The sequence below is a fragment of the Rhinatrema bivittatum genome, chromosome 7 (genome assembly GCF_901001135.1).
Source record: "Rhinatrema bivittatum chromosome 7, aRhiBiv1.1, whole genome shotgun sequence".
Lineage (NCBI taxonomy): Eukaryota > Metazoa > Chordata > Amphibia > Gymnophiona > Rhinatrematidae > Rhinatrema > Rhinatrema bivittatum.
This window is the reverse complement of record NC_042621.1, coordinates 117886827-117902276: the sequence shown is the minus strand read 5'-3', so window position 1 is coordinate 117902276 and position 15450 is coordinate 117886827. Positions and strand designations below refer to the sequence as shown.

The following is a 15450-nucleotide window of genomic DNA, read 5'->3' as shown; positions in this document are numbered from 1 at the left end:
TTGTTGTTTTTAATGAAGTGACTGTATGACGTTTTTATTGTATTATTGATGTTTTACTTTATGTATGTATTGTGTACCCCGCCCTGAACGTAGGAAAGGTGGTTAACAAATATTTTAACATAAATTAAATAAATATAAGAAAATAAAAGCATGTATATCCTGAATCAAACTGTTTCAACAGTGTCATGAATTAATCAGAAACAGGCATTAAAGCTCAAAACTCAATGCGCCGCCATGCACAAATTTGAGCAGTTTAAAAAAATAAGACAGATGGCAATCTGTACCTGATCTGACCTTCGCCATCAAATAATTACATTGCCTTCATTACTCTGACAATTCACAGATCATGTAATCCCTGTAACGAATACAAATACTCTGTTGTCATGATATCTAGGAAACCTCCCAATTGATATGAATCCCTGCAAGATCTTCTGTCCTTATAGTGACCCACATGATGATTCCTGATGTAATTGGAATGGTCTCCATTATTACAGTCTAAGTACTCTTTACTGTCATATTCATCCATAATGTATGACTGCAGTATGCAATGGTGATAAGTCCTGAAGAGTTGCGAAAGGTAGCTTAAAAAAATGAACTTGTCATTCAGATCTCATGGTTCAGTCCAGTAAGTACTCCTGTATTAAATTGATGAATCCAGATTTGTTCTTTAATTACCAAACACTGTGTTTTCAATGTCTTCCATGCCAATGCACTTTCACGTGGTTTGTAATGAAGTATTTCAAATCACTGAACATACAATATGTGGAACATTGGAATGTCAGTCTCTCCTGTTCTTACACAGCTTTTATGTTCAAGCATACAGATCCCTGATATATGGTTTGTCTTGTTCACATAAAATAAGTGGGTAAGGACATATGCCAATATGAAAATGAAAGTTCTGTAAATTAAAGATTTATTGAATTTTCAGATGATAGAGCTTTTTCCAAAATAGCAGAGACAGAGAGAGGACATGAATTCACAGGGCCCATTGCTTCAGGAATGATTCAGTCAGTGACTACAGTTCAATGTACAGGTTCCAATGTAAATGAGGTCAACAAATCCCTAAGAGGTCGATATTCATCACCACTTAGCTGACTAAGTAAGGACTTTTCTGGCTAAGTGGCAGTGGCTGAATATCTGGCCGTGTTTAGCAGCCGCCAATTATCCGGCTAAGAGAGGAGGCGGGTAATGAGTGTTTCAGGGAGGAGCTGCTTATCCGGTTAACATAGCCAGATGAGTAGCGATATTCAAACTTATCTTAACCAGATAAGTTAGACCTGCTCAATAGCAGATCTAAAATTAGCTGGATAAGACTTACCCAGCTAACAAGTAATATATTTGGCTACATTAAGCGGCAGAGCCATGCCACTGAGTATACCGGGTGAGTTTGCTAGATAAGTCTTATCTGCTAACTCACGTAGCCGGATAAGTTTTAAATATAGAGCCCTACATTTTTCCCACAAGAGAAGGCAAATCTTGGGAATTGTGAAACCATCTCCTAAAAAGATAAAAATTGCCAAAGTTTTCTCATAATGTTATCAATTTCAAAATCACGGCTAAAAAATCTCAGCACACAAGAAAGATGATTGTCGGACATTTCAGTGCCTGCTATAGCAAAAGCTTTCTATTAGTGTACAAATGCGTATTTGAGTATTTTAACCTCTAGAAAAATGTGATCTCTAAAGGCAATACTTACATCTTAAAGTCATCTTAAGACCAAGCATAATCGTTGCAAGCTGAAAAATTGTCCCACAAGTAAATTAGATTTACATTTCCTGGCATGATAACTGTCAAGTGAAGAAAGATATTCTGATCCATTGGTTGATGGTAAAGAGATGTTTGAAATCCCAGATTCTCTTACTGAATCCACAAATCTAAAAATGCAATGTATTGAGAATAATTCATGGAAAACTGCAAACTGAGGCCACAGCCATTCAACCAAGTATGAAAATCTGCTCTGCTCTACCATAAATGTCACCTGAATACTGTTTCCATGTCAGAATCTTATAAAAGAATGGCAATGGAAGAAGTCAGAGCTTTTCAAAATTGGTAACACATAGATTTGTAATGTCAGGTGCCATTGTAGCACCCAGTGCAGTTCCCTTCATTTATAAGTAATGTCAGCCAAATCACAGATGAATCTTGATGGAACTCTTTTTGTAGGGAGGAACTGTACAGTAAAATGTCAGTGATAACCAATGGAGTTCCGGAGCCTGGTCACCCAGCACCATAATCCAAGGAATGGAGTGCTGGACCCACCTGGCTCCTAACCCAGGGGAATGGAGCTCTGGAGTCTGGGCAGATGCTGCTCTGCCCTCACTCCAACTGTTGCCTCTTTCCAGCCCCAGCCAGGCTCTCACTGTTGTCAGGAGCCCTCCATGCTTTGCCCTGGAAATCCCCTACAAGGGTGTCTGGGCTTCCTGTGCACCAGCAGCAGACTCCTGCGGGGCCAGGCTGGGCCATCTGCAGTGAAAGTTCCAGGCTGGGCTCCCAAGAAGCCGAAGCTGCTTCCATCCTAGCACACCTTGAATGCCACAGCTCCAGTTTTTCCAGTGTAGACACTGCATCTCCTCGGACTAGAAAGGAAGATAAAGATTTTTCCTAGAAACTGTGCGTCCCGGATCACTTTGGTTCCTCCCCAACTCCGTATCCTGCACCTTCTGCTCAGGCAGGATCGGAGTGGCCAGTCCTGTGCAGGACAAATCAGGAGTCGCAGCGTTCACACGATGCAGGGGATTGAGCGGGCTCCATGTACCTTGACATGCTGCCTTTCAGGCTCTCCTGCCTGCTCTGATTTGGTTTAAATTATGCAGAACTGTCGGTGAGGAAAATCTGACTGCCGAGTCCATGCTGAACAAAGTTTGGAAACCTTTTCTGAATTATGATATCTTAAAATGAAAAATAAAGAATCCTCAACCTACAGGTTGAAAAGTTTTCAAGGAGGATTAAGAGTCATCTTCTTGGGCTGGCCCGGTCACGCCGTGGTAGTGCCAGGTTCTGTTCCATGCTTAAGGCACATGCGTTTGAACAGGCTTTCAAACAGATTAGTTACATTTGCAGTATCTGTATACTATACTTGCAGTTGCTGTATTCAGGTTTTGGGTACTGTGTTAAGTGACGGGTGCTGCTGTTTTTGCCTTGTCTTAAGTGGGTTAATGACTTTGTATTTTTTGTTCTGATATGAATGTAATATTGTTACCTGCCTAATAATGTTCATAGTGCAGGCTATAAGGGAGGGTTGTTTTTTTTTTATTATTTATTTGATTTATTTGCTCAGATTGTATTGAAATCACTTTCAATATGGCTATTATGTGAATTGAATGGTGGTCATATGAGGGAATTTCCAAAATAAAGAGAGGTAAAAATGTATTAATAAAAATGGAGATGGCTTGAAGCAAGCAACCATTAGCAAACACAAAAAGATGTCCTGGTGTATCAGATAGTTACATGCCTTTTCAGTAATATAGAAATATGATGGCAGAAAAAGATCATATGGCCTATCTAGTCTGCCAATCTACACCAACTCCAGCTCTACAATTCCTACCACTCCTTCAGAAATCTTCTTTGCTTATCTCATGCTCACTTGAAATCAGATACTGTCCTTGTCTCCACCACCTCCACTGAGAGGCTGTTCTATGCATCCAGCACTCTATTTCCTTAAATTATTTCCGAGTCATCTCCCTTTCACCCTTATTCTCTATTGAGAGACCAGGATCCTGGAGGTATTTAAATGTCTCTATCGTATCTCCCATAATCCACCTTTCCTGAAGGGTATACATGTTTAAATTTTTTAAGTCTGCCCCATATGCATTATAAGACTACTGACCATTTTAGTATCCACCCTCTGGACCAATTTAGTATTCCAAATGAGGTCTCACCAAGGACTTATACAAGGGTATTATCATCTCCTTTTTTTTTTTTTTTTTTTTAACTGACTACGCCTCTCCTTAAATACCAAGCATGTTTCTGGCTTTTGCTGTCACCTTATCCACATGTTTGGCCATCTTGAGATCATCAGATGCAATCACCCCGAGATCCTGCTTGTTTCATGCTTACAAGAATTTTACCCCCTAGGCTATACCACTCTCTTAGTTTTTGCAACCAAAATGCTTGACTGCATTTTTTAGCATTAAATCTTAGCTGCCAGACTCTAGACCATTTGTCAAGCTTTGCTAGATCCCTCCTCATGTTTTTCATACCCTCCTGGCTGTTTCAGATTTTGACATCATGCACAAAAAGACAAACCTTTGCCAATGGTCTTTCCGCAGTGTCAGTTATGGAAATGTTGAAAAGAACCCCCAGTACCTGAGGCTCGCCACTAAATAACACCTTTCTCCTAGGAGTGAACTACATTTACCTCTACTTTTTGTCGCCTCCCACTCAACTAGTTTCTAACCTAGTCAGTTGCTTTAGGGCACAGGTGGCAAACTCCGGTCCTCGAGGGCCATAAACAGGCCAGGTTTTCAGGATATCCACAACGAATATGCATGAGATAGATCTGCACGCTCTGCCTCCAATGTACGCAAAACTATCTCTTGCATATTCATTGTGGTTATCCTGAAAACCTGGCCTGTTTGTGGCCACCCCTGCTTTTTATGGCCCATACCCAAAGGCACCCAGTTTATTTATGTCACTTATTCAGAATCATGTCAAAGGCTTTACTGAAAACCAAGTACACTAGATCTAGTGCTCTCCCGTGAACCCAACCCGCTCTGGTCACTCAGTCAGAGAAATTGATCAGGTTTGCCTGACAAGGCCTTACCTCTGGTAAAGCCATGCTGCTTCAGATCTTGTAAATCCATTGGCTTCCAGAATCCAATGGACTACAAGAATTCCAGAATTGTTTTAGCAGCAATTCCATGAATTTACCAACCACAGAGGTCAGACTAAACAGGCCTGTCGCTCCCAGCTTCTTCCTTATTTCCACTGCTGTGAAGAGGAACCCCTTCTGCCTCTCTCCAGTCCTCTGGAACCGTTTCAGACGTTAGAGAGGGCTGGATGCTTCTCTTTGATAGGTTGATTTTTGGGTGTGTGACTTCAGCTTCTTTGAATTCACCCATGGCATTTTGGTATAAGAGAAGTTAATTTGGACATTGGCACCATATCGAAACCCTTTTTTTTTTTTCATTACTGGCAGCTTTTGAAGCTTTACCCAGCAGAAAGGCCCGTTAGTACTGAACGCAGATCATGTCGCACGTACATGGCTTATATGATGTCACTGAAAAATTTCCATCGGATATGTTTATTTTGTGTTGATGATTAAGTTGCATTGCTTTGTGACGTCTTCAAAGATCTGGGGATAGGATTTCTCTCATTTGAACATACTAATAACATTACTGCATGACATTTTTTACATATTTGAACTTTGAGGGGTTTTTTTCTGCACTTGCAAATTTTGAGAAAATAAGGATTTGGGATTATGATTAAAACCTAGGACACTGATCAATGTATGAGGGTCTTGATGTTTGTATGAGTGTCCCTGAACAAATAACAGGCAATTTATAAATTGCTTTTTTCTGTACGTCTATATCCTTTGAATTGCATCAAGATAGCTACTTATTTGCACCACTTTTTTTTTTTTCATCAGGATTTTGTGAGGTCTCTTTTTTTTTTTTTTTAATGCTGCTTTTGGTTTTTTTTTCTTATTAATTTATAATTTGCAACTTTTATAGGTATTGGATCACTCCTGAAAGCATTTCTACTTACATCTTTCTCTCTGGTGCAGCGGTAAAGAGATGTAGATTAAATCAGCACAACAAGCTGACCTTGCCAGCTCCACTAGCAAATTTTAAACAAACGTCATACCAGTGATCCTACATCACCTCATTTCTACTGCAAACAATGGAGAGGCAGCAGGAGAAAATTGCAAAATTTAAATGCTAACAAAAACACAAGACCAGCAAGAAAAAAATATATATATCTTAGCTCAGTGGTGGTTTTCAAGCTCTTTGTGGAAGACCCAGGTTCAGTTCCTGGGCTGGGAACGCTGTGGTGTAAAACCCTGGCTACTTGTGATTGAAGACTTATGGTGCCAAGGCCAATTCTGAAAGAGCTGGAAGCCAAAAATGAGCAGTAAGGAAACGCAGGCCAAAGAGAGATGCAAAGATCTGTCTTTGCAAAAATGTCTCTCTTCTGTTTCACCAGCCCTGATGGTGCCCCTGTTTTCATTTAGCTAGCTCTTGCTGTTTTACTTTTTTACCATCTTCCTTCCTTGTACAGTCTGTGTTAAGCAATTTCTCTTTTTTTTCTTCTTCCTCCTCCTCCTCCCCTGGGAATTGCCAACCTTTCAATGTTCTTAGAAGGGCAATGAGGGACACATTGCAATGCACAGGGGTTAGAGGGACAATTATTTTCATGACATGGCCAAAAAAATGGTCACTTTGTGCCCACAATGAGAGTTCATCTCTGCTAAAGGCAGGGCATGTTGGCAACACTGAGTCCTCAGCCCCCCTCCCCTCTGGGATGTTACCAGACATGCAGGATAGCGTAGGTTATCAGACTTGCCGTGAGTGTGGTTCACTGTTCCTTCTTTCTTTCTCTCCTTGGCTGATCTGTGTGTGTGTGCGAACAGTAGCATGCTCAGATTGAATCTCTCCTATGCCTCCCAGAGAATACTGCACCTACGTGATCAGCTCTGAACTGTTTGATCACTGCTAGCACCCTGTTTCCTTTTGAGCATGCTCAGCAGACAGCCTGGGGGGTAAGGCAAGAGAGTGCTTCCTTCATATGTGTGTGGCTGTAGCATTCCCTTATTTCATGTGTTTGTGTGTTGCATTGATTTTTGACAGCTTCTTCATGGCTTCTTTTTCTTTTTTTTTTTTTTTTTTTGTTTTTGTTTGTTAATGCTTATGTTTATTTTGCAGCCACCCAGTCTTGTGAAGAGAAACTTCTTGCCTGGGACAGCCCAGGGCAGACAGTGGAGTTAGAGCGTGCTCAGTCGGAGCCCATACTCACTCCAGTAGTTCCGTTTTCTCTTAACAGTGCACCGTGTAAGTTAGCCATTGGCTGGCAGTAGTGGATTAGTAAAACTACCATTAGTGACTTTTACCTTCTCCCTTGTTTGATTCTTGCCCTTTTTGTTCCCTCCTCCCTACCCACTTGTGCAAACAGTAGTGATTACATTATAATGTCTGCTGGTTGTAACAGGGACCTCATTTCTGTTTGTGGCAGTATGAGGTTTCTTACTGTAATGCCTTCTGTGGCAGGTGAGAGATTGGATGAGCTTCTACATAGCAGTGACGGGACAAGCTGCTTTTATAGTAGTGGCTTGGCAGTGCAAAATAGGGTAAACTGTGTCAAATCTGTGGCAGCAGGAGTGCTAGTTGTGTTTGCTTTTTTTCGTTCTAATGCCAAACGATTCTCAAGATTGTAACCTTGTCTATTTCCTTATGCTGATCAGGGCAAGGATCCAATGCCACACTTGTATCAGGGCTATCACAAATAATCTTGCCGCTTGAGCATTGTAACCCTTTTAGAGACTCAGCCATCTTTTTTGCTCTTCTGGGATATACTCTTGTTGTGTTTATCACATACAGCATCTGAGTACAGTTATCTATCTCCATGATAACTAGAGTCTTGTATGACATTAGTAGGGTAATCTGCTGAACGCAGCAGGAAGAAATTTTATGCATGCCAAGTAAAACACTGGTCAGCACCACCAGTGCTGTGTCCTCACAGGGAAGTATAGTGGCTATACCACCCTTAAACTGAAGTATCTGCAAGAAGTAGAGCAGCTGAATTATAAAGAGCACATGCTGCAGCCAACACCTTTGTACCAGTCCTTGGTTATCATGCATATAAACTTAACTTCCAGTTATTTTTTGCACATTGTTGTGGTGCATTCATTTTGCAGCAAATAATCCTCTTTATGATGATATGTTAATTGGCTCCTGGCCCCTTGATTATAGAAAGTGACTGTTCTAGCTTCAGCTTTGGCATTTAAACTGAGCAGATACAATTTATCTACAAACTGGTTCGAAGCAGGGGCAGTTCATGGGTTGCAAACAAGATTGTACCAACTCTGATATTACATAGCTTGCCTGATTCTAGTCTATGAAAACTTTGCAGAGCAAAATGCTGAAACTGTTTATGTGAATTTTTATAGTATTTTGGTTACTTCCCTGTAAGTGCTTTGGATATGCAATGGCACATGACAAGAGTGCATTGCAAGGATTTCATATACTGCTTAGGTGCGTTGTGCGCTCAAAGCTGAGGGCAAAATACTATCAGGACCTGGGAAGTACAGTGCAGTCATTCAGTGACACTCCTGGAGTGGCCTTGTGTTTGTAAATCAAATTTCAGTTTAATTTTAATTGTTTATTCTTTTGTCCTTGTTGAAAAAACAGTTTAGGGCATTGGGTGATGTCATCAAGTTGGAATTACCTTGGTATAGGCTGATGCCTTAGGATTTGCTCACTGTGCACACATCATATGATGCTTGAGAAGGACCCAGCATTGTGATTTGCCAGTTCCTTTGATAAAGGTCTCTAGACCAGTGTTCCCTACCTTTTTTAAGCCCAGGAAATGCCAATGTTAACAAAAATGTGTGGCACACCGAACTCCACCAAGAAGCAGGCAGGGTGCACATGACGAGAACGTATATGGCCAAAAGAGGAGCTCAGGGAAACATTGAAAGCTAGGAATGATCTAGCTTTGATTAATGCATACTAATTTTTTAGTACATACTAAAAATGCAGTAACATAAAACAAAATAAAAAAAAAACCAAACAAAACGAAATGAAAAAATTGATAATGTTTTGGCTGCACCCACCAATTTCTCTTCTGAACTTGGAAACATGGCGGGAGACATGTGTGATCCCATCATAAAGGACCAGTTCCCGCTATATATAAGTGTAGTTGGAAGAGTAAGTCAGTGTGTTGCAGGCGGCTGGCTCAAGATAGTTACCTTGTCTGTCCAATGTGGCTGCCAGGGCTCCTTCACTGCTGTTGCTCCTAGCACTCGGAGTGAGTCGCGTCCAGTGCTCAGTGCGTGCCCTCCCCAGCTCACTCTGCCTGGAGAGAAGATAAGAGGCTAGAAGGGTTCAAACAAGGAGGAAGATGAAGGGCTGTGGGTGTGAAATGTGTGAGTTGTAAAAAGGAAGAACCAGCTGTCCACGCCTGCCTATTACAGTTCAGGGCTCATGCTATAGCTAGAAAGAGGAAGCATGTATGATTATATGTTCTCAAAAAAGGAGCTCCTACATGTTTAAGAGCCACTACTGGTTCTCCTGTCGCTGCAACGGATCTGAGCATCAAGTAGAAATGACTTTTCCATGGCATACCTGATCAGGTTCGATGGCACACTGATTAGGAAACACTGCCCTAGACCAGTGTTTCTCGACCCACCCCTTGGGACACATCCATCCAGTCTGGTTTTCAGGATGTCCATTACGCTATCTTATGCATATTCATTGTGGACGTCCTAAAAACCAGACTAGCTGGGTGTGTCCCAAGAACTGGGTCGAGAAACACTGGTTTAGACACTTAAGAGGTAGATTTTAAAAGCCTTGCACACGCAAAAACGGACACACACGCACGTAAGTGGCCTGCGCGGGAGCTAAGCGAATTTTAACTAACCGGGAAGGACGAGTGTACATTCGTGTACGCACATCCAGAAAAAGTAGGTGGAAAAGGGGCAGGGCATGGGTGTTCCGGAGGCGGGGCCAGCACTGACACACGTAACCCCTAATTTTTCCTCAGCCAGTGCACGTATGTTATGCATGCAACTTTGCTACAGCTCTTCAGTAGGCATAGCAGTCCTGTGAACATCGGGGAGAAAGGGAGAGAGCGCACCTCTTTATAGTGCTCAGCCTGACCCTCGATATATGGACCATTGTAAGGGGGCATTTTCATTCGGGGTGAGTTTTCAGGAGGTGGGTTGGGGTTTGGGGGTGTCGTTACAGAAACATTCAGAGGTATTCATTGTAAAATTGACATCATTAAAGAATTTTTGTCCTTATAAGTGATAAAATGGAGTTGATTTGTACAATGCAGCTAGCAGAGACTGCAGTGTACAGATCAACTTCTCTTGTTAAAACTTTTCATCGCTTATAAGGTCTAAAATTCTTTAGCGACGGCAATTTTTTTAATGAATATCTCTAAACGTTTCTGTAACACCCCCTCCAAACCCCAACCCACCTCCCGAAAACTCACCCCGAATCAAACGTGCCCCACTCTCTGTCTCAGTGGGTAAGATAATGTGCGTGAAGAAGAGTACTTTAAAACCTACGCGTATACTTTGTAACATAGCACACATCTTTGCGCGTTTAAGGGCACACACGCCACCCTTTTAAAAACTACCTGTTTGGAGGAAGGAAATGTTTTCATATACCAATGCTAGTGAATCAGGAGCACATTTTGTTCCTTGATGTGCTATAACCCCCTGCTGCCCTCCCATTCAACCATTCAGCATCTGATAGTCTTTTACGATGTCCACACTTTGAGCGTTTAAAAATAAAGAGTGAAATGTGCTACTACTGAAAAATTAAATAAAATAGGACTCGACACTAACATTTTTTTTTTTAAATTATCAAAATTGTGTATTGATAAAGCATCATCTGTGTGGGAGATTTTCATTCTATATCCTCGGTGTTGGAGATTTTCATTCTACAGTTTAAGCTCCTTTGATTACTGTAATTCCATTTACTTGGGTTTTCCTAAGTTTCAACCAAAGCTCTTGAAATTGGCTGAAAACTCTGCTGCTTCATTAATAACAGGCTGGGGTCAGAGGGACCACATTTATTATTTGATTTATATTCCGCTTTTCAGGCACTTCAAAATGGATTATGTTCAGGTACTATAAGTATTTCCCTGTCCCCAGAAGGCTTACAATCTTAAGGGCCAGATTCATTAAGGCGCTCCTCCCATTTTGTGTCTATGGGAAAAACCCTTAGTGAATCAGACACTAAATTTGTACCACATCACATCTAGGTTGATAGAAAGCTAATGCCTGTTGCCTTTCAGGCAAGATTTTAAGCTGTTTAATGTACAAAGCTCTCATGGAAGATGGTCCTGAATATCTGAAAGAACTTCTACTCACTTACACCCCAACTGCAGTGCTTCATTCTGCAGGGAAACAGTTGTCTGTGCACATTTTAAAGAAAACACGTTTACAAAGTTTAAGCACTCACACTTTCGTTTATTGGCTTCATAATGTGCAATGCACTTGTACTAGCCACTAGAGAAGAGCTGTTTCAATAAAGTTTAGTCTGTTTCCTTCTTGATTTCATGCATTTAGGAAGCAAGTAAAGCATTTTTGTCTCTTCAAGCATTTGAACCTGCTAACTAAATAGGTTTTATTGGTGAATTTGACTTCCTTGAGTTGCTTTCTTAGGCTCAGTTATGAAATAATTTTTGCAGCATCTAGTTGTATTTACTGTATGGTTTGTTTGTTTGTTTGTTTTGCCTCATTAATGTCACTATGGTTTTATATGCATCTAGATGGATTTGTGGTGTTCTGTATTCCTCCTAGAACAACTTGTGTTGCATTTGGTGAAATAGAAAAATTGTAAATGTACTTAATTGGTGGATCATAAGAGTATAAAAAAGACAAATGAGCCACTGCTAAATCTGAAATTAGTGTAAGGATCGAATCCAAAATGATTCCAAGGCTCTTTATTTGGTCTTTCGCAACAGTTTTTTTCAATGAAACTTCTCTAACTGAACACTTTCTTGCTTCATGGGGTGTGGTCAACTGACACCTGACGGGTTATTGAGTTTTTCTCCATTCTGAATACTTCAGGCATAATTGACAGTTCTCCCTATCCTCAGACACTGAAAATAGTGCCCCACAGAGTTTGTATGTGCAGTATAGAGCACATGCTCCAACACCTGAGTTGTGCTCAGGTTGGCAGCACCAGAAAGGATAGAACAATCTGAAGGAACTAATTCAAAGTGTGCAGTGCCTTCAGTAGCACAGCCAGTAGAGGGAGATAGTGAGCAATCCAGATGGTTTGCTTGGTGGTCGGCCTAGCCCTTATGGTACATTTTGAGGCCTGTACCTGCACAACCTGCTCAAGCCGAAAACACAAGTGCTCCATTCAGCTTTCAGCAGCTGCCCATGTCTGGACCTATCAATCTTCTGTCATCATGGTTATTTCTGTTGAAACTTGAATACAATAAGAAAGCTGCCAGAGTACTAAGTATTATGAAAATCAAAGGGAAAGAGGAGAAAAAGTGAAGATGACAGGGCAATGAACATCATGCTTCCTTTTTTTGTTTTGTTTTTTTTTTTGCTTTCCAACAAACGGAATAGTGGAAAGAATTATATAAAAAGGATCACTATATCTGTCCATCGATACACACACTAAAAGGATGGTTATTCACAAAATTTGGCATAGCAGAAGAAAATTTGATTGTCTTGTATGAATTTTGGAAACCAGAAGCATCAGGTCAATATATTCAGAGAACTGAGCTTCTAAAATAAATCCCCATGGCTTTCTATGGGAAACAGTTATAGGGCTGCAGACCAGTGCTCTTTTCCAAAAGTCCCCTCCCCAACACCCTTCCAGCCCTTTAGTATGGAACCACATATGCAGACAGAGAGAAGGGAAAAAAACTAAATCAGCTGGTGATGTATGGCACCAGAAGCAATCATCAAAGCCACCATCACGTCTGTCCCCACCCCAACTCACCCATCCACATTCCCCATATATACCCTCACGCACCTACCGCCCACACACACCCATCCTCACGCACCTACCGCCCACACACACCCATCCTCACGCACCTACCACCCACAAAGATGATGACTCTGATTTGGAGGTCAGAGCCTTATGGCCAAATATCTTTCCATATTAGGTTAATAATAGTAGCATATCTTCAGTTCAGGGCATCAAGTCTCTTGGCTCCTTCAGCTTTTGGAGGAGCAGGTTTATAAGCCTTGCTAAGCGTCAATAAGCAAGCAAACAAACAAATAAATAAATATGCATTAGTAAATATGGAACTCAAACTAATCTGTTCCATTTCCCAGATCATTAATTTAAGTAGAAATTTCAGAAGTAATCTTAGTTGAAAAGAATATACTATTAGTACAGCTTAGATCAATAAATCTTCTTTAAGCTTGAGTACATCTCAGGTTATTGGTTTTGCTCATGCAATCAGATAGTTTGGAAAACGAAGGTAATTGATAATTGAAGGTTAATTCCAGTGGACTGGTTGATTTGTTCTGTAATTAGCACCCTGCAATTCCTGCTAGCTGTACATTTTGTAAAGTAGTGTGGGAATGGTTTGGCTTCTTATTGCCACAATTGTTGCCCTTCTGTAGAGGGATGATTCGTACTCGGAAAGCTCTGCTAGGAGTAACATATATAATACCTTTGGAGCAGCTTCACTTGTAGTTTAAAATGGTCATTTTCTACATGTTATGGAACCACTTGGTAAGCCTCATTTCTGGCACTTCTAACCCTCCCTGCTAGTTCCATGCTAAAATCCTACGTTCTTCAACTGATTTCCGGTCACTTCTGTATTTGTAAATCCAGGGCTTTATTTGTGGCGGGAGGGGGTGGAACGCACTTCCCACACTTCTTTTCAGGCTTAAGAGGCAGAGCTGCAGGGGTGTTCTGCTCCAGCCCCTCTCCTCCAGGCAGCCTGCAGGGAAGAGGAGGAGAGGGGCTGAGCCTGAAGCACACAGAGAAGAGAACATCCATTCTAGTCCCTAATCCAGCCCTTCTGCTCTTGTTCCCTCTCTCCCCCCCCCCCCCCCCCCACACACACACACAAACACACTCTTCTCCTCCTGAATTGCAGGAAACAGGAGAAGGGTTGATACTGAAGTAGACATTGCAGACCAAGGAACAGATAAAAACAAGGGTTTGAATTAGCATAAATTTGAAAGTTCTGAGCAGTAATGCCAATTGTCAGGGCTTCTATCCTGGTCTTGATGAATGGAACTACTGCTCACAACTTTCAAACTTACGCTAATTCAACCCCTTTTTGTGTGTCTGTTATCAAGGGCTTAATTTCTGGCAGAACAAGCCAGAATGGTGTTCTGCCACCTTTTTATCTGGGACCAGTGAAAGCGGAGCAGAGCTGGCAGCGTATGTCAGTTCTGGCTCCCCTAAGGTAACAGAGCAGAGTCCGTGATTGCATGGATCACTTATGGTCCCCCAGCACTTGGAGGAAGCAGAGGAGAACAGAGAGTGCTGGAGCTGCTTACCCCGAGACCAGGGCAGCCACACGGCTTAGATTTGTGTGTGTGTGTGAGAGTGAGTTCACTCCTGGCCCTGGTCTCCGTCCTTTGGCACAGGTGAAACCCGGCTCTGATCCCGCTCATCTCTCCCCTTCCACAGTTCCACTTCCCTTCTGTCTACACATTAAGCCCTGGATAAATCACAGGTAAATTCTCTCCAAAGAGCTTTGGATTTGATGGGGATTCTTTTACAGCTTTTCTATTTGCTTTAACTTTTTAATAAATTGGGTTTGGTTTTTTTGTCTGGAGATAGCTGTAGCAATCTTTCTTTTTCCTTCAGTTTTATCAAATTCTACTGTTTTATCTGCTTTAGCATCCATAATTTCTGAGAGAGTCCTAATTTCCTTAATATGCCATCTGTAAAAATCTGCATCAGATAACCCTGGATTAAAACATGGGTTTGCCCAGTCGGGAGGGGGGGTTGGCATGTCCCAGATACCTCTGAGCTGTTTTCTGCTTCATTGCCAAGCAAGCAGCTTTAAAAAAAAAATTCCATGGTTACCAAAGAAATCTTCTTAAGAAGGTAGTGAAATAAAGCGAAGGCCTAACCTAGAGCCATTGCTTTATCATCCATTCCAATAGAAGAACATTTGGATGATCCTTTAATCCAGGGGTGGCCAACTCCTTTCCTCGAGAGTTCACAAATGGATCAGGTTTCAGGATATCCACAGTGCATGAGGCATTAGCATACAGTGGAGGCAGTGCATGCAAATCTGTCTCATGCATATTCATTGTGCATTTCCTGCAAACCAGGCCTGTTTATGGCTCTCTAGGCCCGGAGTTGGCCATCACTGCTTTAATCCAATCAAGTGCTGACCTCAGTTGAGCAGCGATACCAGCTGGGTAATGAACACTCTCCTTTATTGGGATGCTTCGTTTTGGTTTGTTTTTTTTACTTGAAATTCTGTTTTTTTTCCCCCCCCCTTTCCAGTGAAATGGCTGAATTCAGTAGTTTAGACATTGAGAATGTGACTTTTTCAACAACAGTGATAGCATTTGTAGCAGGTGATTTAGTTTTGGCACTATCCCCCTTTTGATTACAGATATTTTCTCCATTAGTGAGAGAGAAAGTTGTTTCCATGATTTTAAATTGTCTGCTGCATTTTTGATAGTGCACACCAATTTGTTCTGATATAGATTTTTTTTAAATTAGATGAACAAAAATAACCCTAGTTATTCAGATTAGTTGTTTACCCATTTTAAGGAGAACTGACCTTTCCATCTCCATTTAGTGTAATAGTTTACAGGCAGAGCTTCTGGTT

At 41.4% G+C, this 15450-nt stretch overlaps 1 protein-coding gene across 24 annotated transcripts in view; it reads left to right on the top strand.

The window, feature by feature from the left end:
* CAMK2G (calcium/calmodulin dependent protein kinase II gamma) overlaps positions 1-15450 on the top strand; it is a 425093-nt gene that overhangs the window by 384093 nt on the left and 25550 nt on the right. For 14 of the 24 annotated variants that reach the window (XM_029608983.1, XM_029608982.1, XM_029608986.1 and 11 more), the window contains one exon: positions 6864-6989. The exons of the other annotated variants lie outside the window; for them this stretch is intronic. In XM_029608983.1, the coding sequence (XP_029464843.1) occupies positions 6864-6989 (126 nt within the window). The remainder of the gene's footprint in view (positions 1-6863; positions 6990-15450) is intronic. 24 annotated transcript variants of the gene reach the window in all.